Genomic DNA, 23,712 nt, shown 5'->3' with positions numbered 1-23,712 from the left:
TACCAAGTGCAAGCTCTAATTAGTGCATGATCCACATAAATATTCGAATAAGTCAAATATGCTAGTGTTTATGGATTAAGTTGTTGCTTACTTGAATAACATTAACTTTAGGTATTTGGATTATGATTTATGATTATCAATGCAGGTTCACTATCGCTGTTACTAAATATGTTTCCATTTTAACTTTGTCAGTGGTATACATGGCGCAAATTATCAATCCAAATCTTCATTCCGACCAACAATAGCAAGTACAGACTTTAATAGGCGCATAAACCACATAAATATTTCGAAAAAGTCAAATATGCTAGTGTCAATGAATTAAGTTTTTTTTTTTTTTTTTTGACGAGATCAATGAATTAAGTTATTGCTTACTTGAATAACTGTTAACTTTAGGTGGTTGGATCATGAGTATCAAAGCGCGCTCACTGTCACTGCTACTAATCATGTTTCCGTTTTAAGTTATACAAGTGTTATCACGACGTAAATTATCAATCCAAGTCACATCATTTTGTTAAACACTCGTATTTTCTTAATCATCCTTATATTCCTAAATCCTTTCTCGATAATCCTATAAAGTCCCGTAAAATTACATTGAAATACGCAATTTTATCGATATCACCGTAACACTCTAGGCAGTCATCTACCGGATGGGCAGACTATGAAAACAAAGTCCAAATGAAGTGTCATCAAAGTAACAAAAAATAGGAAAACAAAAAGGCATATTTTCTCCTTCCAATAGCAGATGCAGATTATTTATGGTATGTGTTTAACCTTATCAAGAACAACACAGCTGGCATAATTACATGGAACAAAAATAGCACGAGAACAATCAAACAAACAATGGTCCTCTTCCCCTCCAAAATACACATACTATTAGTTCATAGTATCACAAATTTCGTGGGTTTTCGCTTTTATTACAAGCAGTATTTTGGATCGGATTTTATAGCTGATTGATTGATTGACTGACCCCAAATTTAGGATTTTTAATTGGGTTTGGTGAACTTTGAAAGAAACTGCAAGAAGAACTACAACTACTGCTACAGTTTTCTGGGATTTTGGAGAGAGAAAGATAGCCTCAGATCTGGGTAATAAATCTTGTTGAACTTTAATTTTTTTCAAATGGGGTGAACATTCTTGTGATTTCTGACCCCTTTTTGTTGTGTTTCTTTTTCATGACTTTGCCTTTTTATGCTTTCTTTTTCTAGTTCTTGTTACTTCATAAATTTGATTAGCCTTTTTGCTTTCTGGGTTGTTGAAATTTTTTCCTGGATCACAAGATTGTGAAATTTGTGGTGTGTGATTTGAGTGAGAAAGAGGGGAAATTGGGCATTTCTTGCTTCTTTTTTAGATAACTGTTTTATATTGGGTGATTTTTTTTTTTGTGATTAGGGCTAAAGAAAGCATGGGAATCTCATTTTCATAGTTAGATTGTTGTTTCTTTACTGTTCTGCAATTTAGGGGACTAAATTTGTTGTTTAATTCTTGCTATTGGAAGGTGTGAATGATTGTATTAATAGATTTGTGGTGCCTAGTTTTTGCAGTTCATCTTTGTAGCTATTGAGATTGGTCAACTTTTGTGGTTCTTGGTGATTTCCGCTTCTGGGTATCTGGAATAAGGTGATTGCCTTTGTTTTTAAGGGATCATGTGAAGAGAGAGATAAAGGGGTAGAGAGAAAGGCCGAGACCGAGGTGGGTGTGCTTCTGGTTGGAGGGTTTGGATAATCAGATTGATCACAATGGGGAAAAGGGATTGGGTTGATGACATAGCACGAGCGATGAGTTTGCGGTTATTTGTAATGGGTACTCTATTCATTAGTGAAGTGAAGATTCTTATTTCTAGTAGATTACTAGGCTAAGCAGATACAGTTTTAGGTTTTCTTACGAGGTTATATTGTGATGAAGACGGAGGATTCTTCTTTGATGGGAGACGATGGCTCCTATTGTGAGAATCCGGTAGTGAACTTGGTAGTGGTGAAGGATCCCGTGTGTGAAAAAGAGAATGATAGAGAACCTGATTCATCTAGAGGGTTAGCTCACATTGATAATTGTTGTGCTTCTAGTGATAACATTGATCAAGAAAGTGGAGAGGAAGGTTTATTTTCAAGTTCTCAGTCTGTGACTAGTGATAGAAGTAGCAGCATCAATGGTGAGGAATTTTTGGCATCCGAGCCTAATTCTTTGCCCCCGTCACCTGCTTCAGTGGATCTGGATAAGTGTATTCAAGAATCTGAAGTCACAATTGCTTCCAGCAAATTGGAACTAAAATCTGGGCTGGAGCCTATTGGAGATGTATTGGCAGTGGCAGAGGATCTTGATGTGGAGGGTAATGATGTACGCAATTCAACCTTGTTGCCTGGAGATGAAGTAAATCATGAAAAGATAGCCAGAACAATGAGTAGCCAGTGTGCTTTTGACATGGAATCTGTGCCCCTTTGGGGATTTACATCTATCTGTGGTAGAAGGCCGGAGATGGAAGATGCGCTTGCAGTTGTGCCGTGTTTCCAGAGATTTCCTGCTAAAATGTTGATGGGTGAAAATGCAGTGAATGGTATAACTGAAAGTATAAGCCAAGTTGCGCACTTCTATGGTGTATATGATGGACATGGGGGCTGTCAGGTATACAGTCATCTCTTCTTTCCTTCAGTTAGCATTTGTTTGAATTGTTTTTGCTTAAGAGTTTTTTTCCCCCCCTAAAGAATAGGTAAACTATAGTTTGCCTAGGAAACTCGCAAATCTAGGAGGAATCGCCAAAATGAAGATGTGTGCTATGTATAGTGATATTATTGTATTTTTGTGTGAGCGACCTGTCATCTTATGCCACTTGCTTCTTAGGTTGCCAATTATTGCCGGGATCGTTTGCATTTAGCATTAGCAGAGGAAATTGAAGTTGTAAAAGGGAACTTCCTGAGTGGAGTATCCGGGGAGGATTTGCAACAGCAATGGGAGAAGGCTTTCTCTCGTTGTTTTTTGAAAGTGGATGCTGAGGTTGGGGGAGTCAAGCAAGGGCCTGAGGCTAGTGTGGAACCTGTTGCTCCTGAAACTGTTGGGTCAACTGCTGTTGTAGCAATTGTTTGTCCAACCCATATCATAGTTGCTAATTGTGGTGATTCCAGGGCCGTTCTTTGTCGTGGGAAAGCACCCATGCCATTGTCTTCAGATCATAAAGTAGGTCACTATTGCTGCTTAATTTATTCTCTTTTAACTCTTTTGCTCTTAGTTGTCAACGGTTTCAGATAATTATGTAGCTCATCTATATTTTATTGTTTGTAGCCTGATCGAAAAGATGAGTGGGATAGGATAGAAGCTGCAGATGGTAAGGTTATACAGTGGAATGGCTACCGTGTTTTTGGTGTTCTTGCTATGTCAAGATCAATCGGTAAGCTTTTCTTTTCTGGTTACTAAAATCTAAATGCTATCTTATGTTTAATAGTGCAGCTCTGCAAGTTCAGGATCTAAATGAAGAATTTTATCTCTATATTTAGAATTTTTATCAGGAGTTTGTGTTTCTTATACCTAATACGGAGTGCCGTATTAGGCTTGTCGTAATTTACTGCAAAACATATATATATATATATATATATATATATATATATATATATATAGGTATCTGTATACTGTGCCTATTATGTTTGGCAATTAAGGCAACATTGTCGTGGGAGATTTTGGAGCATTTAGTGGTGGGTGACTCGGTATGACTTACTCATATGCTGCTTATAGGGAAATAGCAAATATAGTAACATCACCTTGTACATGGATTCAAACATTCAACATTCCTGTTTGTTGGGGTTTTGGCTACAAGATATGTGGTTTTGCATAAAAAGGGAAACGGGAGCAATTTATGCCAATATGTGAATTTTGAATCAAATGTCAGGTGGCAAATTTGGTGTGACTTTTTTTTGATAGTCATCTAATATCTAGTTTCTTGGGCCAAGGATTTAAGCCAAGATGTTGGGAACCATTGAGATGATTGGATATTTTAGGTGAAGGTGTCTCTATATTCCATTGAGTTAATTAGCTGATAACTCCTTTTGTGGTTTATATGGTTGAGTTGTTCATACACTGGCGAAATTCCCGGGAGTAAGTTGTGGAAAGAGGATTTGAATATTAGTGTTAGTAGCCCACAAGACCGTTTGTCAGGTATTGAGCAGTATCAGCTTTTATTGGATGCGGCTTGAGGAATTGAGACGCTTAGGAATTCGGTTATTGATTGTGTTCTATTGGCATCTGGTTGGTTATATTGCCTCGTCTTGATTTCCTATAGGAACTCCCATGAGATATTTTCTGGTATTTAGTATGGTTGGTACCTGAATTTGTATTATGAAGAATGATTGGCACTTTTGGGTCCTCGAAACTTTCCAGCGATGCCTTATCAAAACATGAATGACGGAATAGATGAATTGACTATTGAGCACTGACCTTTCAGGGTGATGTAATTATGGCTATTTTTCTAGACTTTGATCGAGTATACTTTAGTACTTTGCACTCCTTCTGTTGTGTTTAGTGAGTAGATGGTTGAACTGTTCTCTTGATTTTCTTTGTCGATGACCTGTGTACCTTAAGCAACTTAGAGGCTTAGACTGTGAATCTCCAAATTTTGGCTTTATGTCATAGGGCAACAGTATGTTGTTCACAGCTTACAATATAGGGCGAGTTGGACAAACTGTAGTGCTATTTGCAATTCGTATGGGTAGAAGATACTACTTGAAAATGTCAATTAATTCAAGCTCTATAACAGAAGTGCTATTATTTAAAGAACTGGTCGTATACCAAAATTCTTCTAGGATTATTTATAGGGAAGCAGAGTAGCCACTGTTGAAGACAAACTTGCCCATGAGTTTTTGATTGGAGGCATAAAGTTTGTTAATACTCGAAGTAGAGTTGCTAGGATCAGACATATTTTAACATTGGGATAGGATGGATCATGAAATTGGCTTTAAAACTTAGAATGGTTCTTGTCTACCCGGATTGCTGCTGTTTACTGTAAATGTAGTCCTAGAGTCGACATACATGTACCATAGAGTGAAAGGCATATTCTGCATGTTGGATATCTGATCGTCAGTGAATACTTTAGAGACTTGGCTACCCATGTGCTATGTCTATGTGTTTAGTTGTCAGACTTGATCATCTTAGGAACAATTTCCTTTTTTATTTTAGTCCAAATTGGAGTTTCAGTATCCATATTTGAGTATCTACTTGTGCTTAGTATGAATTCTTGAGATATGAAGAGGCTAGGTCTATGGGTGTTGGATTTGACTGCCAGTAGTAGCGTCCAACGCAGCTAGGTGTCTAGGTGTCGTATGTGGCTATTTCAATCAAAAAATTGGATGATTCTGGTCCAAATTGAAGTATCAGGTGTCCAAACTCATGTTGGAAAGTCGAATATCCAAATGGATGCTGAAATGAAGTGAAGAGTCTGAGCAGTCTAAGTGACATATATTTCAAGCAATATGTTTAATGGGTTACATTAACCCAATTCAGGGTTTTGTGATGTAGCTATATCAGTATACATAAACGTTTAATGCATTGGGATGACTGAACAAAGTATGGTGCTGCCTTTTCAAGTTTTCAGATTGCTGATGCTTATTGATACACAAACGAAGTCACTTCATCAATTGAATAAACAACATGTGACTATTCCTACTATATAAGCTAGTGATAAGTACATTGTTTAAAGTTATGGAGATACATGCTTCAAATGATTGCCTACATGGATATTGAACTTTCTTGGCACTTTGTTTATAGATGGGTTAAAGTAGTTGATGATGGAGGCTTATTCACTTTATGTATATCCACTAGTGTAAATATCCTTCAACCAAAATTCTATATATCTTATATTACTGGGCTTTCTTTCAGGTGATCGTTACTTGAAACCATGGATTATACCAGACCCAGAAGTGACAATAGTTCAGCGGGCAAAGGATGATGATTGCCTTATTCTTGCCAGTGATGGTTTGTGGGATGTCCTGAGCAATGAAGAAGCCTGCGATGCAGCACGAAGGAGAATTCTGCTTTGGCATAAAAAGAATGGCACTAATATCATTTCAGATAGAGGCAAGGGCGTCGATTTGGCTGCTCAAGCTGCGGCGGATTACCTCTCCAAGCTTGCTCTCCAGAAAGGAAGCAAAGACAACATTACTGTCATTGTGGTTGACTTGAAACCTTATAGGAAGTTCAAAACTAAAACATGAAACATTTAAAAGGTTCACCTTATTTTGGCAAAATGTTAATTCTTTTCTTTTCTTTTCTTTTTTATATTTTTAAAATTTCGATAATTTTTTTTTGCTTCTTTTGACCTATAGTTTGTATGAGTTAGAAATATCTGTCAGCCCTCAGAAGCATCACATAATCTTGGATTGTAACATATATTTGTAAGCCCATCTTTTTAAAATGGGCTGATTTGGAGCTCAAGAACATGTATAGTATATTTCAGATAGAGCTAGCAAGAATATCCTAGTTTCTGTTGGTATAAGTTCTAACTAAGAACAATTTTATGAGCAGTTTTACTCTTAAGAATACTTCTTTCCATGCAAATTAAATGTGGAGAATTCTCTAGTGCAGTGTTCAGGTTCAATTCTCTGTTGCTGGTCATCGTATTTGCGTGTTATATCTTGTGGAAGCATTGTTTGGGAGATCTTCTACTCCTAATATATCGTGTCCTTTTGTTTTCATTTATTGGACGATTTTATAGTTTATAGGAAGTATCGTGATTCTTGAAAAAGCAATGAAGAGAAAGGTAACTTGAATGTGATTGCCATGTGCAAAAATGTTTCCAGGTTTGATGTAAAAATTTTGTAGCATTGATCTTTCAATAAAATGATACGAAGTAGCAAAGCCTGTAGTTTTTTTGTGTATGGGATTTGGCTTCACAAATTCTATCATACGGAGTACCAAATTACAGAGCGAGTGAGGGATAGCTTAGATTAGATGGTTAGAGTTTTCTTTCTGGTTCCAGGGGGATTTGGGATTGATTCTCACCTGCCCTAGTGACTCTAAGCACCAAAAAAAAGATTACTTGATCTTAATCACTTAGCTCGCACTTAAAATTAAAATTCATGCTATCCAATTTCTAGCAAGAATGAAAAGTGACGCTTACTGTAATTTTTTTATAAGCAATAATGATTTTAACAAGACAAATGGTTTATTTGTAAAATATTTTACAAAATACTTATTGAAACGAATTTTAAAAGACCCTACATTTTTTTAAGGGTAAGAAAAAAAAAACATTAGGAACCCCTCCTTACGAGAGGTATTCCTAATGCATCAGAAGAAATTATAGGGTACAAAATGAGGAAGTACAAAGGGTAATCTCCATGTTATCACTTGGTTAAAGGATATTCCCATATATCTTTAAGAGTGGAGTTGTTCATATGAGGTTCTTTATGAGGTTGTTATCAACCAACACTTGGTTAAAAGATGTTCCCATATTAAAGGAGTTATGTATTCGATAAGTGCAATTACTAGATATATCAAGGATCACTATTATGGAGATAATAAGTTCGTTCTTTTGAGGCGTCATCATCTGTTGCTAGACTATGAGCGATGATCTTTGGACTAGTCAAATAGTCCAAAGCCCTCTAGAATGGATCCTATGAGGTCACACACAAGGGTATTGGGTTAAGCAAGTAAGAGGCCCATTAATGGGCCTCATGAGCAATTAACTAATCATGAAATGGATTGGGCTAGCATAGTTAGATTGGAATTAGGTTTTGGGCTTTTGACATGGGCTCTTATTTAGAGATGAGATCTATAAATAAGATCCATGCCTAGGGTTGGATGCAAGCAGTCATAATCAACTTACAGTAGATTTTGACATCAAGGCAACCAATCCCAAAACCCTAATCCTCTCTCAAACTCACGGCTCTCACTCCCCCCCCTTTAGACTCACGGCCGGGCACCCGTTGGTGGCGCGTGTGGTGGTTCGTGGTGGTTCTTGGTTGGTATGTCGCTCTTCTCCGTAGAAGGTCAATTGAAAGGTTCAATTGCAACTAACTAGCATTAGTGGAGGTCTTAATCTGTGCCCGTGGACCAAGTAGAGAAATCACACTTGAGGTTCTTTATCTCCCCTTGTTCTTGCTCGATCGCACATGGAATCACGCTTCAAAGGTATAATTATGTGTTATGCAATGATCCTTGGTTTAGGTGCTTTATGAATATGATTCATGATATTTCCGCTGCGTAGTACCTATAAACTCCTACACATATCTTTAGTTTTTTCACAACCGAGAAATAGGTGTTCAATTGTCTATGAATTTAAAGTACAAAGGCTACAATTGCTAAAAGGAATAATTTTTCTTTTGTTAAGGATATCTCTAAATTCAATGCTACCATGCATCATTTGCCATAGGAAAATTTGGAGTTTAGGAGGAATATCGAGCTTCCAAATCCAATGGTGGGGTCATTTAGGCATGTCGAGTTCGAGATTATGTGCTATCCAAGCAGTCAATTTCACAGAGAAGTTGCCGTAGGGCCCCATACTGGCGAATCTGTTATTTTTGAACTGGGTAAAGAAATGCCCATGATGCGTGCTACAATATGTGTTGGCAATAGGGGAGTGAGTTTAAGTTTGTCCCACTAATTGTTCGGCAAAATGAAGTCTGCAACTTTTAGATCAATATCCACTTGGTGTCCTTGTAAGTTGAGAGTTTCTAGCAGGCTTTTATTGGTTACCCAATTGTCTATCTAAATATCAGAACCATTACCAATCTTCCACCGAATGTCTTTTCGTAAAATTTCCTGTTAGGCCAACACCAATTTCCATATATGAGAATCTTTTGGTTGATGGTGCGAAAAATGAAGAATTATGAAGATACTTATCTTTTATACTTGATTACTTTTCCTCTCTACATATACTGCCCATAGTCTTTTTTTTTTTTTTTTTTTTTTATATATAATATAGTTTTTTTGTTTTTTTTTTTTAACTTTTTTTTTTTTTTTTTTGGTTTTTCTGTTTTTCGTTCAATGATCTCGTTGTCAATACCCATAGTTAAAATGGAACATGATTTTATTTTTCTTTACATATAATTTACAAACAATAGCCATAATTAAAATGGAATTGTCAAAAAAAAAAAAAAAAAAACAAAAATTAAGAACAGATTAAAAAGGAGGCTATGCAAAGTTTTTTTTTTTTTTTTTTTTTTTTTTTTTTTTTTGCTGTTATAATCCATTTTCATTTTTTTTTTTTGTTGTGATAAGTCAAAAAAATCCTAAATATGAACATGGTTATAATATAATCATAGAATTATTGGACCACGATATTAAAAATGAACATTCGGTAAATAAAGGTTATGAACACGTAAAAAAATGAACATTTAGTAATTAAAACGAACACGTAAAAAAAATATTAAAAAATATAAAATAATGAACATTTAGTAATATATTTAACAATTATGTAAAATTAAGGTAACAATACTTAACATTAATATCAATTATTGATAATATTAATATAATTAGTACTAATAAGAATTAATGTCAGCCATATAATATGTATCTTGGTAGGTATTATTATTGATATCAAAACTAATATTATATGATAGTGTCCAAGTACTATAAATGTGACTATAAGTTGATAGGTGAGAGCATCTTTCTCTTCTTAGACATTTATAATTGCCTGTTTCGTTGTAGCAACACTTTTTCACCAAGAAATTCAGTTTGTCAATGGCAGACAACTCCAAGAAACCACGAAAACCACAAAAGACCTCATAAATATTGCATGATGACAACCTCCACTATATAACTACTAATCAAGTCACTGCTAAATTTCAGTCACTACCAAATTTCAGTCACTACCTCAAGACTCACTTCAAGATGGGTCTAATCTCTTAGATAACTATGGAACTAGAGTTATCAATAGATCAAGTCCTAGCCGAAGCGATGGACATTCACAAGGGCCACTTCAAGGGTCTGATCTCTTAGATAACTATGGACCTAGAGTTATCAATAGATCAAGTCCCAGCCCCGGTAATAGACATTCACAAGGGTCACTTCAAGGGTCTGATTTGTTAGATAACCATAGACCCAGAGTTATCAATTGATCAAGCCCCAACCCCGGTGATGGACATTCATAAGGCAACTAGGTCTTGCATGTCATTATTACATGCCATAACAATCTTGTACCTGCATGTTTAAGCACTGCTAACATGCATTCTATCTCTATTAACTTCATATATATGAAGCTTTTTTTATCATATTAAGATCTGCGTTTATTTTGTATCGCAAATTTCTTTAATCTCGCATTAGAAAAAAAATATATAAAAATTAAATTTAAAAAGGTACTCATCAGGATGAATTAAACTAGTTCCTATAGGACAATGTTCTAATACATAGTAAGAAATTTATAAAATTATTCCCTCTCATCTTTAAAGATCAAAAAATTTTAAAGGACAATATCATAATGGAACGGTGGGATTACATGGTCAAGACATCTAACAACATTTTTCCTTCGCCAGCTGCCGCCTGATTTCCGTATTCAATGCATTTTTTTATTATTTTTTTAATTTTTTCATACCAACGGCTAGTTTGTGGATGGTCAGGGCTAGATCAATGCCCTGCATTATTACTTCCATTTAATAACAAATCATGAAATGCTCAGCTACTAGTCTACTATCGTTTTAACCATCACCGTACTTTCAGACCAAGCTGGATCTAGAGCTATTTTCGCATGCTTGCCTATCGGCTAAGGCCGTAGCTCAACTAGCTGCCCGTCGAGGAGCTACTGATCCGGCCGCTGGCAGCCAGCAGGCGCTGGTTTGGGCATGGACATCAGCTTGTGAATGTTGTGATGGGCCTCATTTTCCCACCATCCCAAGGCTTCATCGACTACAATTGTAGTTGTCGCCTTTAATCAATCAATCATCAAACTACTTCTTTTTCTATTTTGTTATTTTTATTAATTAATTCATGTATCTTTAGATTAGAATTTAGGATATTATAAATACTTAAAGGGATTATTCTATTTTCCCTAATGCCGTTTATGCCTTTTTTTTTGTACGTTCGTTTTACTTTTCTATCCAGGCCTAGTTTCTCGTGGATTCCTCCATGAATTTTTTCCTCGAGTTTGTTACTTTAATTTATAGAGGTGATTTTATTTCTCATTTTAATTATGCTTTCTTTATTAGATTTAGTTTTAATTATACAAAGGGAGTAATAATGTACTCATTATGATGAATCAAACTAGCTCTCATATGACAAGGTTTGTTCTTATGAATAGAGAGAAATTTAGAAAATTATCCCTCATTTTTAATCATCAAAAAAAATTTAAAGGACAATATTATCCAAAAATTTACAAAGCAAACATGCAAGCTATGAATAATTGTGTTGGAATTAACATCAATTTCCTCAAGCCAAAGAAGAAGTGTACTGTAGATTGCTCTTTCAACCGACACCAAGAGTCAATTTTCTCAAACCAAACTATATGGGTATTTTATGGAGGGTGATGTGAAGGCCATCGGATAATAAATTTATAAGTCCACTCACAAAAATTCTCACCCAAATAACTCCTCTTTACCACTAAAATTGTCCCATTTTCTATTAATGGATGTGTTGTTGAGTTCACAACCTTCCATATATGGAAAATTTCCCCAATTGCCAACCTACCCACATGCCAAAAAAAAAAAAAAAAGTTACTCAATTGAACCAACGCTTCAAAAGTACATAAAAATTTTCAATGACTTGTGAATACAATTAATTTGTAGACCTGTGATATGAATCTGTGATTGTGTGATACAGATAAGGAACTAAAAATGAGCAAATACAAGTTTCTCTCTTGTATTTGCTTTAAAGTAATTCCATATTAAAACTTAGAGAAAAAAAGAAAAAAAAAAAGAGTGACCAATGAAGGAAAATTAAAAAAACTTTGTAAGAGATAGATATCAGAAAACCAACCAGGCAACCACAAAGCTAACCCGAGGAACCAATGCTCAACAGAATACATCAATACAGTGTTGTTCAAGCATAGAGTAATGCCCATATTTAGCTTAAAAATATCAAATAGTGTAGTTCAAGCATCGAGTAATGCCCATAATTTAGCTTAGCAATACACATGTGCATGAAAATTTGACAAAACATTGATTCCTTCAAGAGTAAAAACCTAAAGTTGACAGATACTGCAGTTGGACAGCTGATCATTTCAATGCTTCAACTGCATCAATCAATAGCTTTCTGTCATGAACAAAAATACATCTTCCTAATTCTAAAGTCTCATGGGCTCATGGCATTAGCACCCTTCAACATCCACCAAACATTGTGTGGTTTTTGGGACAATAATTCCGCATCTAATTTCTTTTGCTCTGATAGAACATTGCCTCAATCTCAGTGGTTTTGTACCTAATAACTGAAGTCCAATCCCCAAAAAGGAGTTACACGCCCGAAACCACAAAGAAATAGATACATTTTTAGCTAACAATGTTGTCATGATTGCTAGATTCAATTAGATAGTGTTTGGTAATTCAAATTTAATTTGCATTCTTTGAGTTCAAATCCAGAAATTGAAAATCTGAAATTGAATTTTAAATTAAGTGTTAGGCAAACACTAACAATCTCAATTCCAAAATTTCAATACATTTTTAGTATTTCAAGTCCAAACTTAAAAATATCATTAGTTACACCATTGTCAGAGTTGCAATTCTAGCCACTGTCGCCAATGAATCCCTCCCTCTGCTGCTGCCAGTGTTTGAAGAGAAGCAAAGGAGGCAGAGATAATCGAAGCTTGAGAGTGAAAAGTATGTAAAACTTTTGGTGGAAAAGTGAGAATTGTTGAGGGAAGAATGATAAAGGAGTTAAATTTGACGAAAAATACCATTGATGGAGTTTTCAGATCTTTAAATGGTGATAAATTGCCGGCAATCGCGGCTCTGATTGATTTAATGGTGACGGCATAAGGAGAGAGATGGACTGAAGGAGGAGAGAAGAGATAGAAAGGGGCAAAGGAGAGAGGAGTGAGAATGACGAGTGTATGAGAGTAATTTGAAATTTTAATTTCTCAACAATGTTTTAGTTCATCTTGGATTTGGATCAAATCCAATTCCAAATTATTTAATCTGCCAGACACTTGATTTCCAATTTAGGATTTCAAATGAAATCTCAACACCCAAACTAAACATTTAAAATTTTCATGACCAGCTTGCTATTCCTTCTAATTGAGGCCATACTTCCGACTTCCTAGGGAGTTTTTAACCTTTGAGGCTTTGACTCAACTGCATTGAATAAATTTTAACGAGTAACATTTTAATAGATTCAAATCAATTAAAGACTTACCAGAAAGGATCCTACAAGGTTGTGAGTGGAGATCCAGCATTCGAGAAGTATGATGCCAGATCAATATGCAAGTCATCATACATACTGAGGAAAGGATGTTCCTGAGTAACACATGAAACCAGCCAGAACTTTGTAAGGTTCGCAGAACAAATCGCTTCAGACCCAAATTATTTACGAAGTATATGTATGAGGAAAGCAAAAAATTGAGCCACGTACCATTAGCTGTTGAGCTGAAAGCCTAGCTTTTGGATCTTTCTGTAAGCTGAGAAAATGAACAAAATTTCAGCATAGGAAAGTTAAAGCTAATGCAGATTGCAAGAAATGCGATAAACGATTTGAAAATTGCTACGTCAGGATACACTCCAAATTATTGATATAAACTTAAATGTTGTCTCCAAATTCCTAGGATGCACACACATTATATTGGGATAGTCCATGGATGCTAGAGCCATACCTGTTGGGTTTAATTTTCCTATGGAAAACACATAAATTAATTTAACAGTTTAACCAATCGGCAAGCCTGAAGTCAGGATTTATTACTACTGCCATTGCAAGCTTGAGTCCGTAAATAATGTATGTCCAAAGTTACTAGGTTTAGAAGGAAGCCTTATATCCCTTTCAAATTAAAAGAAGGAAGCCTTATATTTAAACTGCCCTACAAAAGACAGCCTATACAGGAATGGCCTTTCATACCACTTGCCCCTCTGCAAAGAAGAAAATGAGTCCAATGACCACGAAGATCTATTATTTTGTTACCCCTAAGGCACTAACTGTGTAGGTGCATGGGTGGTTTGGAGAAGGATGTTGTGGTGGCTTGGTAAGCAAAGGGCTCCTAAGGCTATGCTCCACAATATGAACACTAAGCAGGCAACATGCCATTGACTATTGATGTATGCTATACAGTTTGAGGGAGGCTGAAGGTGCAAGGCTGTGCTACAAACAATTCCTCTATGTGATCAATACTTTAGTGGACATTTGATACTCTAATGTTAATGATCATAGTGAAGTTAGTTGTTTCTAACAATTCAAACCACAACAAGACTAAGAGCACTACATGGCTCAGCAGATTAATTTTAACCACGAAAACAGCCTGCAACATCCATGCTACTGACACTACTATACTGACCGTCAGCAATCTGATGCAAGCATCCTTGTCAGGTTGAAATGTCAATTGTCTTGTTTATTCTCATGACATCACGTGCAAAAATATTTCAAAATATCCCGCAGTGCCACCCCCCCCCCCCCCCCCCACTTTGTTCAGTGTGTTGATAGAACTTTGTATAAAACTTTGGACTATCTTCAGAAGGTACACAAAACATTTAAGAAATGTCAGGTTGAAATCTGATGCAACAAACCTACAGGTTGAAATGATAATTGTCTTGTTTATGATTTCTCATGACATTACTGTCAAGAAGGGAGAATTGACATGAATACTCCAGTGTTCACCCATTTTTCTAATTTAACCACACCTTTGATTATACAAAAACATTTCAGAATAGGCCGCAGTGATCCCCCCCCCCCCCCCCCCCCCAAAAAAAAAAAAAAAAAAAACACCTCTCTCTCCCTCTCCCTCTCCCTCCCTCCCTCCCTCCCTCTCTCTCTCTCTCTCTGGGTCTTTCACTTTGTTCAGTGCCCCCCTTCTGTCTCTCTCTCTCTCTCTCCCTCGCTGGGTTTTTCACTTTGTTCGGTGTGTTGACAGGAAATACTGAGTATAAAACGTTGGACTACTTTTAGATGGTACCCCCAAAACTTTGAAGGAAAAAAAAAAAAAAAAACAAAGGGCAGATTTAACTTCTACTTTTGTAAGTCAAATTATATTAATGAGAGCTCACAACATTTTGTGGATGGGAAAGTAAAAAGTATCCTTCACAAATTATTAATTTGCCATCTATACTTGACACAAGAGAGAGAGAGAGAGAGAGATACCACGAGGATACAAATGAACAGAACTCAGGAGAAAACCGGTCAGAGGGGGCACAAGGTGGTGGTTGCTCAATAATGGTCTGCATAATTGAAAAATAATTAATCCAACCATCATCTTCATCTGGTAGTGGATAGGGAAATTTTCCTGTTGCACATTCTAGCACAACCAAACCAAAGCTCCAGATGTCACTTTTAGAATTATAGGTTTCTTCACTGAATCTCTCAGGCTGCATAACATCAATACACATGGCAATTTGGAGAGATCACCAGACAGCTGTCAGAACCTCAAAACAGGCTCATAAAATCTTATGCACAATAAATCATATTAAAGTAAAACTTACAGCCATATAGTGATACGTCCCGATTTTAGTATTAGCCTGGGCGGAAGTACTTGCAACAATTGCACTAACACCAAAATCAGTAATCTTGACTTCTCCTCTATGATTTATCAACAAATTTGACGGCTTTAAGTCTCTATGAATGATGTGCTTCTCATGATGAAGATAATACATACCTCTTACCACCTAAAAATGTAGAATCAATCAGAAGTTATCAAAAGTTAAAAATAGGACAAGAGAACACATTAGGAAATTGAAGACATCATCTAAATATGCTTAGTTTATTGTTGCATACTATCTACCTGTTTACAGATAGCTGCAAGATACTCTTCTGGGATAGTTTTAACTTTTTTCAATAAATCTAGAAGGGATCCACCATCCATGTACTCCAGAATTATTGAGAAAGCCTCATTCTGGTAAAAACACTGGTAGCAGGCAACAACATAGGGACATTCAAGTGACTGATTGATTTTCAGTTCTTGTGCGGTCTGCTTGCGAGCAGACTCTTCAATGTTCATCTGAATAACCTGAAAGTAAGGTTGTATAAATTAATAAACTGCCAAAACAAGATACATCACATATACTAATATAGTCAACATAGGCCGTAGGGGTAATGATTCCAATATCAGATTTCTAAAATCAGAATCTAAGCCAATAAGATCAAATTATAAAATGCACCATCAATTTTTTTTCAAGATCAAATCTAAAATGGACATGCATTTAGAGGTTGTCAGCTTGGTCAAGTGAAGAAGCTAGAATTCTACTTGGAGCTCATTCAATCAAAACTGAGATCCTAGGCTTCTCAAAGTACCAGTCCAACGTGCATAATTTGTAATTAACTTTTTTTATGAGGCAAAGGGGTAGGAATCAACAATTCCAGGAAAGTACATTTATGCTTTGTTTGGATAGCAAAGAGGGAAGGAAAGGAAGGGGAGGGGAAAAGGAAGAAGGGAAGGGAAAAGAAAGGGAGGGGGAGGTTAGCTCCATTTTCCCTCCAAATCTCTCCAATTTTGGAGGGATTATGCTTATTAAAGAGAGAGGGAAAATGGATCCCTCCCTCTCCTTCCCCTTCCTTCCACTAATCCTTTACCCAAACAAGAGAATTTATCCCCCTCCCTTTCTCTTCCCTTCTTTTCCTTCCATTTCTTTCTATCCAAACAAAGTGTTAATGTCCTGAGCCAGGACATAGAGATCTACCCAATTAAAGCGTTTGTAACAATTTATTCTGAAAATTCAGCCAGATCACTAAATTAGTTACAGAATTGAACTAATTAAAGACGGGATTGATCCAAGCATTCCGGATTGGGGCTTGCTTGGGAAAAAGCTTTTTGGAGAGCTTTTAGCTTATTGAGGCCTGTTAGAGGTTTGGCCTTTCTGATAAAAGCTACATTGGGAGTTGGTAAACTGCTTATTGAATGGGATTTTTGGGCTTAAAAAACACTTTTTGAAAATGCTCATAATAGGAGCTTTTTGGTTTATTAAGCATTTAACTTTTTGGTTATCACGTACACTGAAACAGCTTAAAAATAACAGCTACCAAACATACTTACACAACCAGCCAACTGGTCAAATCAGTTATACAACCAACTATATCATTAGCTAAGAGCTAATTACCAAACAGGGCCTAAATAAATAGTTTTGTATTCTTGAATGTTCAATGTAACGATGCCTTCAGTACACAAAAACATAAACATTAAGTTGAGGAGGTTGATGGAGATAATTTATAGAGAAAAAAAGGGTAGTGAGTGTGTCTCAAGGAGGATGAGCAGGGGGTAAAAGTAGAATGTTACTTTGATTTGAGGATTTCTTCGACTTTATTACCTATAAAAAAACCCCCTATGCCTGGGTAAGCCATGGGCCATGTCGTTACTCTCTAAATTACCTCTTTCTAGGGGGCCTGGTTTTGAAGTAATTCACTTGAAATTATGGCAGAAACACCACTAGGTAAATTTATTACTCACGGCTGATTAAATATTGATTGAAAGAAGAATGTAAATAAGGATTGAATTGAAAAATACCCCTCAATCAAACATTGTAGTTAAAAGATTGATACCCAATCCCACTACACTACAACCAACCAAGTGACCAACAGAATCAACAACAATAGTGTCAGTGACTCGGTGAGTGAAAAAGCCCAACAATAGGACTGTTAAAATTTAATTTAATATTAATAACAAATAGAACAGAGTGAGTAAATGGAGATGGAAGTGGAGAGGAAGGTTGAGAGAAGTGATGGAGGGAGTAATGGAAGACCATGGAAAAGGAAGGAGAAATAGGAGGGGAAGGGCCCCACTAACAGATTCTTGGACGTAATCTGTCAAGTGGTAACCAAATTTTGTAAGGTAGTAAATTACATACAAAATTATTTAAGGTGGTAAAAGTGTACTTAAAAAAATAGTTGATCAGATCATGCATGCCACTTATGAAGAGTCTGAGTGGTAAATAGTCACATAGACTAGACAATTTGAGGTGTAATGAAGAGCCTAATATAGCCTATGTAACTAGGAATGTGCTTAAGTTACCCCATGAAAAGATGAAAAAGAAGCAGACAGATGAGGACATAATTTTGTAAAAACATGACTTCACATCCATGAAATAGAAATAATAAAATAAAGTTCAAACAGCAGGAAAAAAAAAAATATTTAACATAATATACGCCATTGATGTTAGGGTTGTAGCATAGACACAACATCTTCACCTTGAGGAGAAAAATACTTGAAACATGTAATTAAAAATTTTTACAATCAATAAACACTCCAGTCAAAAACAATTCTAGGAAAGTTTGGAAGTGAAGTCAATGCTTTCCTAATGGTAAGGTAAAGGTGTCATTGCATGAAAATTTAAATCACACTAAATGTGCACTATGTGAATATTGTCAGATAGATTATTAAAGGCACATTTTTTACAGCAAACATAAAAAATTAGGAATAAAATCCAAGCTTATGTATCAAGCTATGATCAGCTGGAGTTTTCCGGACAGGGAATGGAGTCCATGATAGGACAGCATTACAAATCAGTAATCCACGATGTATGCAGACAAATTCTTTATAATACAGAATTGGAGAATATTGACGATTAAAAAAAACACATTGAAAAGTGTGAGGTAAAAACAACGGGGTACATGAATAGAAAACGGAGGGAGTATTAAATATTGAAATGTAAAGTTTCACGGCAATACTGTAGAAGTCATGAAGTAATTTACAGTTACTAGTGGCACATCAAAATCGCGGCGGATCCAGGAATGTTTTCCTTATCGAACTCTTAGAGTTATCGAACAAAAAATAATTTAGTGAATTGATGTAATCAAGAAATACAATAAAATACTTCCTCTATTTCATACTTCGTATTAGTTGACACATTTTATATAGTCATGTTTGCCAAGATATTGTTGGGTTTGAGAGTGTGGAGAACGGTTCAAGAAGGCAAAGGGGGGTGCATAGCTTAGGAGTTTAAGCTATGGGCTATTGCTTGGTGTTAAGCAATGGTGGATGACAAAGGGTTAACTTCAATTGACCATATCTCAATATCTAGAAGTGATATTGAGATGATTCAAGTTGGAGGTGATAGCTCGTCTCAAGAGCTTTCCAACGACTGGTCATAAGCTAAATTTGGCCAAGAAACGAGGAAGATATGGCTGTTTTACGAGAAGCTGTTTTGCAGGGGAAAGCGGAGCGGCCGCTCCTCTTGTGGGAGCACCCGCTCCTCTCTATGGGAGCGCCCGCTCCATAGAGGCTCGTTTTGCCTTTTCTTCCAGTTTAATGGTGCGGCCGCTCCTGTCCATTGGAGCGCCCGCTCCATTGGGTTTCTCGGGGCTCTGTTTTCGCGTTTGAGCCTCGGTTTTTACGGTTTTGATTTCTCCTTTGCTAGTTACTTTTAATCTTAGCCCTTGAATTATATTTAGCACTATATATACTCATGATTTGTCATTGTAAGTGAGTAATAAGATGAGGGGAAAGATGTAGAGAGAGAGAGCCTCATGTAAACCCAAACACTTAGGGTTTGAGTGTTTGAGAGGGTGAGTTGGGGTGGGAGCTTTAATGGTAATTAAAGCTTGTAATCTACATTGTTCTTCATCAAATTGTTACTCCATAGTGGATTGGTGGGTTTTTCTCCTGGTTCTCGGGTTTCCCAGGGTAAATTCTCCTTGTCTCGTTTATTGCTTGTTTTCCGTCTTCGTTGTTGTTAATTGTCGTTAATCGCAAACTTAGCTAGCACATTCGTTAATCCCTTTCAGATATACTTTTAAATTTAAATACTACCTCCGTTTATTGTTATATGCAACTTTAGAATTTTATAAGAATTTGATATTTGAAAAATAGGCGTTGAGACGAATTAAAATAAAACCCCGGCCCGCAGAATATGTTTCTTCGTAACACTATATCACAAAATGAAATCATACTAAGTGATGTGAATAGTACAAAAAGTCAAAACGTGTCAATTTAAATTAAAATCATGATTGTGAGTAAAAAATTGCTCCAATATGTGCTTTTATTTCAATGAAAAGTTAAAACAATGAAATAAAATTAAATTGAAGCAGAAAAAACATAGAAATTAACAGGCTAGGCGCTAGTACATAAACTGTGAAGTGGAAAAAAAAATGGTTTGGCAAGGGGTTTGATCCAGCGCCCAGCTAGAGATTGTATATCAATTAAAGTACTTGACTATTGAGTTACGGACATTCATAGTGTTACACAGTACTTTCGTTTATACTTAACTATTTTTGTTTCCTCCAAATAACGAATTTTCTCCCAAATCCAGTATGGTTCAGCTGAACCCAAACTGGATCTGTCACTGCATCAGAATGCATTGATAACCCTACAACCTTCTAGTCTAGTAATTTCACTAAACCCTTACCTTCAAAGCAAAGAACTGGTTAGTCCATTTGTGCTGTACCAGCTGCACAAGTCCACCACTACCTTTGCCAATGACCTTAATCGTGTCTACATCAGCCAAGCTTATCTGGTTGTCCAATGGCTTGATGGGGGGAGGAGGCTGAGGAAACAAATCAGATGACAGTGAGCAATTATTTATTTATCAAACAAAATCAAGACAAAACGCTAAGTTGCAATTCATTATAGGCATTAAAAAAAATTGAATACTTGAAAAGAATGGATTTTAGTGTCCTTAGAACTTATTATAAGACCAAGTGTCAATGTAAATAATTAGTTAACTACCATTCTTGCAATTTGGGGAGGGGCAAGGGGAGGGGAGGATGGGGGGGGGGGGGGGGGGGGGGCGTAAATCGAGCAATAAGAGTTTTCCACATGCCAAATTAAAGAGTTTTTTTTTTTTTTTTATTTTTATTTTTATTTATATATATATATATATATATATATATATATATATATATATATATATATATATATATATATATATATATATATATATATAAAGCCTAGGCTTCCCAAAAATGCCTTCATGTGAAATAGTTTATATAGGAGAAAAACAAAAAAAGAATCATTTTGATGTAGATATATTTTTTAAAAATAATTAATTAATAACAATATGAAGTATTATTTTCCAGCAACTATAAAGTTTACAACACTCTCTTTTGGTATATAAGATGCATGAATATTTTTGTCTATAAATGGCAAAATCCATCAAAGGAAAGAAGAAGTATCACCAAGGCATAAATTAGGATAAGCCACTGAAATCTCTTGATAACATCATCATATGCAGCACAAACAAGTTAATAGACCAAACCGTACCCAATCACCATCCAAGTCATATGGATTCCGTAGGGGAAGAGTGAATTTAAGTAGCTCCAGTATATACTGAAAGGCCAATTGGTCACTCCCTCTTATTGATTAGACATTTACTAAATTGCCATTCTGTTATACGAAATAAATCGGAAACATCAGACAACTTAGTGAAATTCACTTCGTATATTATACAATTTGGTTCCTTATAATCCAAATCTAACAATGTAGTTCGATAATTATTTTATTCATGAGCTAACAATTATACCTCTAAACAAAACTCATGCAACAAGATTATGCAAGTCCTTTACCAGGATTCTGTACACAACTCTTAACATACACATGCAATTTAACTTAAACCTTTCTATTAATAAGAGTATCAGAAATTTAAGATGAAATTAGAAAATCTCGATCATTTCGATAAATCGCTTTCTAGGTTTCTAAGCAACATCTCTAGTAAGAATTTACAAATTGAAATCCTTTCACAACAATTACTTCCGCCATTTCATTTCACAACATTCAACTAAAATTTCAATCAACAATAAAAAAAAAAAAAAAAAAAAAAAAAAAAAAAAAAAAAAAAAATCAACAATTATTCAAAATTTATATAATTAAGATCAGAAAATTAAATTAACCTTGAATAATTAATAAGAAGTAAAAAACTAACTCACAGCATCAGAATCAGTTTGAGGAACAATTCGAATTCCATCCAAATTAACCAGAAGATCGCCGTGACGAAATGTACCACTTTGAGTTCTACCAAAAAAATCAAACAAAAATCAGGAAAATCAAACCAAAAAAAATGAAGAACAACTCAAAATCAAAATGAAATGAAATGAAATACATTATGAAAATTGAGTAATAAAAGGAAAGAATTACAGAAATTTGGCAAGAGAAACTTCATCAGGAGGAACATCGAGCCTGAGATTGAAGCCGCCTCTGTTGGGCATAGTTGGTTGTGCTGAAGCTTAGCTGAAGAGAAGGTCGAGAGAGAGAGAATTAGGAGAGAGAAAGAAGAGAAAAGTCGTAGCGAAGTCGTCGTTGTTGATTTGATTTAGTGAGAAAGGAGAAATTTGAAAGAAAATGCGGTGGGTTTTGACATGTCAGAGATTCATCATAATTGACACGCGGATATATACCAGTATATACAAAGTAGGTACGGAGTTGATCATTTTTTCGAGTCGACTGACGGGTGTGTTTTATTCACCTGAATTTTTCTTATTTGATTTTATGTGAATTTATTGTACCTTATTAAAACTTATTTTAGTTGTAATTTGAATTTGAACCACCCTTATTAAAACTTATTTTTTCAGAATTGAACTTATTATACCTGATATAAGTGAAAATAAGGTGAACAAAACGGACCTTAATTCGGATATCAGCTAGGTTAAGGTAGGTTCATTTTGGATTTAAGAGTGTAAAATTAGTGTACTTATTAATTCGGGTTGTTTTAAACTGGTTAGTCTTCTATTCTAGTGGATTAAAATTTGGTTAAGGGCAGTGGCGGATCCAGGATTTGTGAAATGGGGGTACGAAATGAATTTCAATAAAAAAAAAATTTACAAAATAATATAAATTGCAATAATTTTTTCCTAACTAAATTTTGAATTAATAAATCATATTACTTTGTATTACTAATGGCGTGTACAATACATCCCATCCTTCGACGATAAGTCTTATTATTGAGTAACTAAATATGCTTGGGAAAGAAAAAAAAAGATATTATCTAAGAGACCTGTTATCTGGAACAACAGGTCTCTTTTATTGAAAAATACTAATCTCCCGCTGGAGAAATTAAAATTATCACCAATATAATATATTTAAAACATAGCTCTTTTTTTGAATGTAAACCCCACGCTAAGGACTCCTGGATTTGGAGAAAAATTTTACAAGTTCGCCCTCTTCTTCTTAAGGGGCTGAGATGGAAAGTTGGTTCGGGCTCTAATATTCTTTTTTGGCTAGATAATTGGTGTTCTTCTACGAATTTAATTACTTTATTAGATTTAAATATTTCTGATATTCAAAATCTAGACCTTACAGTTGATCAATTTATTACTGAAGATCATTCTTGGGATATTGCAGCTCTATCTTTAGTGGTACCTCCTCACATAGTTCAGACCATTAAAGGTATTCCTTTGCCAGTTAATGATACTTTTGATGAACCCTGTTGGGGTTTTTCTGGTAATGGAGAGTTTACGGTAAAGTCAGCAACCTGGTTAGCTCATAACTTTAATTCTCCTGCAAAATGGGAATTTTCTTGGATTTGGAAACTTGATATTGCTCCAAAACTAAAGATATTTATTTGGCAACTGCTACTTAATGGTCTTCCAACTAGAAATAATTTGATTTACCGTAATATTAATGTCCCTCATATTTGCCCCTTTTGTAATTCACATGCTGAAACACAGGATCATCTGTTTCTAAATTGTCCATTTATTAGACAGTATTGGGATGCAGATATCGTTAGTCATTGGATGGGAACTCAAGTTAATACCCCGAAT

General features: G+C 35.5%; 2 protein-coding genes across 4 annotated transcripts; one reads left to right on the top strand and one right to left on the bottom strand.

The window, feature by feature from the left end:
- Positions 1–715: 715 nt before the first annotated feature.
- Positions 716–6,552, top strand: LOC145612563 (protein phosphatase 2C 50-like). Of its 2 annotated transcripts, none has more exons than XM_081667911.1 (5): positions 716–1,085; positions 1,542–2,616; positions 2,833–3,165; positions 3,271–3,376; positions 5,854–6,552. In XM_081667911.1, the coding sequence occupies exons 2-5, from the start codon at positions 1,897–1,899 to the stop codon at positions 6,186–6,188; spliced, it is 1,494 nt and encodes a 497-aa protein (XP_081524037.1). In that variant the 5' UTR covers positions 716–1,085; positions 1,542–1,896; the 3' UTR covers positions 6,189–6,552. The 2 variants fall into 2 exon arrangements, with proteins under 2 accessions (XP_081524037.1, XP_081524036.1); XM_081667910.1 differs by having other exon boundaries at positions 1,533–2,616.
- A 5,074-nt stretch (positions 6,553–11,626) lies between these two features.
- LOC145610301 (mitogen-activated protein kinase kinase SIPKK-like) lies at positions 11,627–22,303 on the bottom strand. Of its 2 annotated transcripts, none has more exons than XM_081665625.1 (9): positions 22,091–22,303; positions 21,883–21,967; positions 20,367–20,504; positions 15,815–16,039; positions 15,516–15,698; positions 15,178–15,401; positions 13,468–13,513; positions 13,252–13,352; positions 11,627–12,136 (listed from the first exon to the last, which is right to left on the bottom strand). In XM_081665625.1, the coding sequence occupies exons 1-8, from the start codon at positions 22,159–22,161 to the stop codon at positions 13,263–13,265; spliced, it is 1,062 nt and encodes a 353-aa protein (XP_081521751.1). In that variant the 5' UTR covers positions 22,162–22,303; the 3' UTR covers positions 11,627–12,136; positions 13,252–13,262. The 2 variants fall into 2 exon arrangements, with proteins under 2 accessions (XP_081521751.1, XP_081521750.1); XM_081665624.1 differs by having other exon boundaries at positions 11,627–12,328; positions 22,091–22,302.
- Between the last annotated feature and the right edge of the window lie 1,409 nt (positions 22,304–23,712).

This window comes from Chenopodium album, chromosome 24 (genome assembly GCF_948465745.1).
Source record: "Chenopodium album chromosome 24, dcCheAlbu1.1, whole genome shotgun sequence".
Classification (NCBI taxonomy): domain Eukaryota; kingdom Viridiplantae; phylum Streptophyta; class Magnoliopsida; order Caryophyllales; family Amaranthaceae; genus Chenopodium; species Chenopodium album.
Note: the sequence above shows the minus strand (reverse complement) of the source record. Positions and strands in the feature narration are given on the sequence as shown.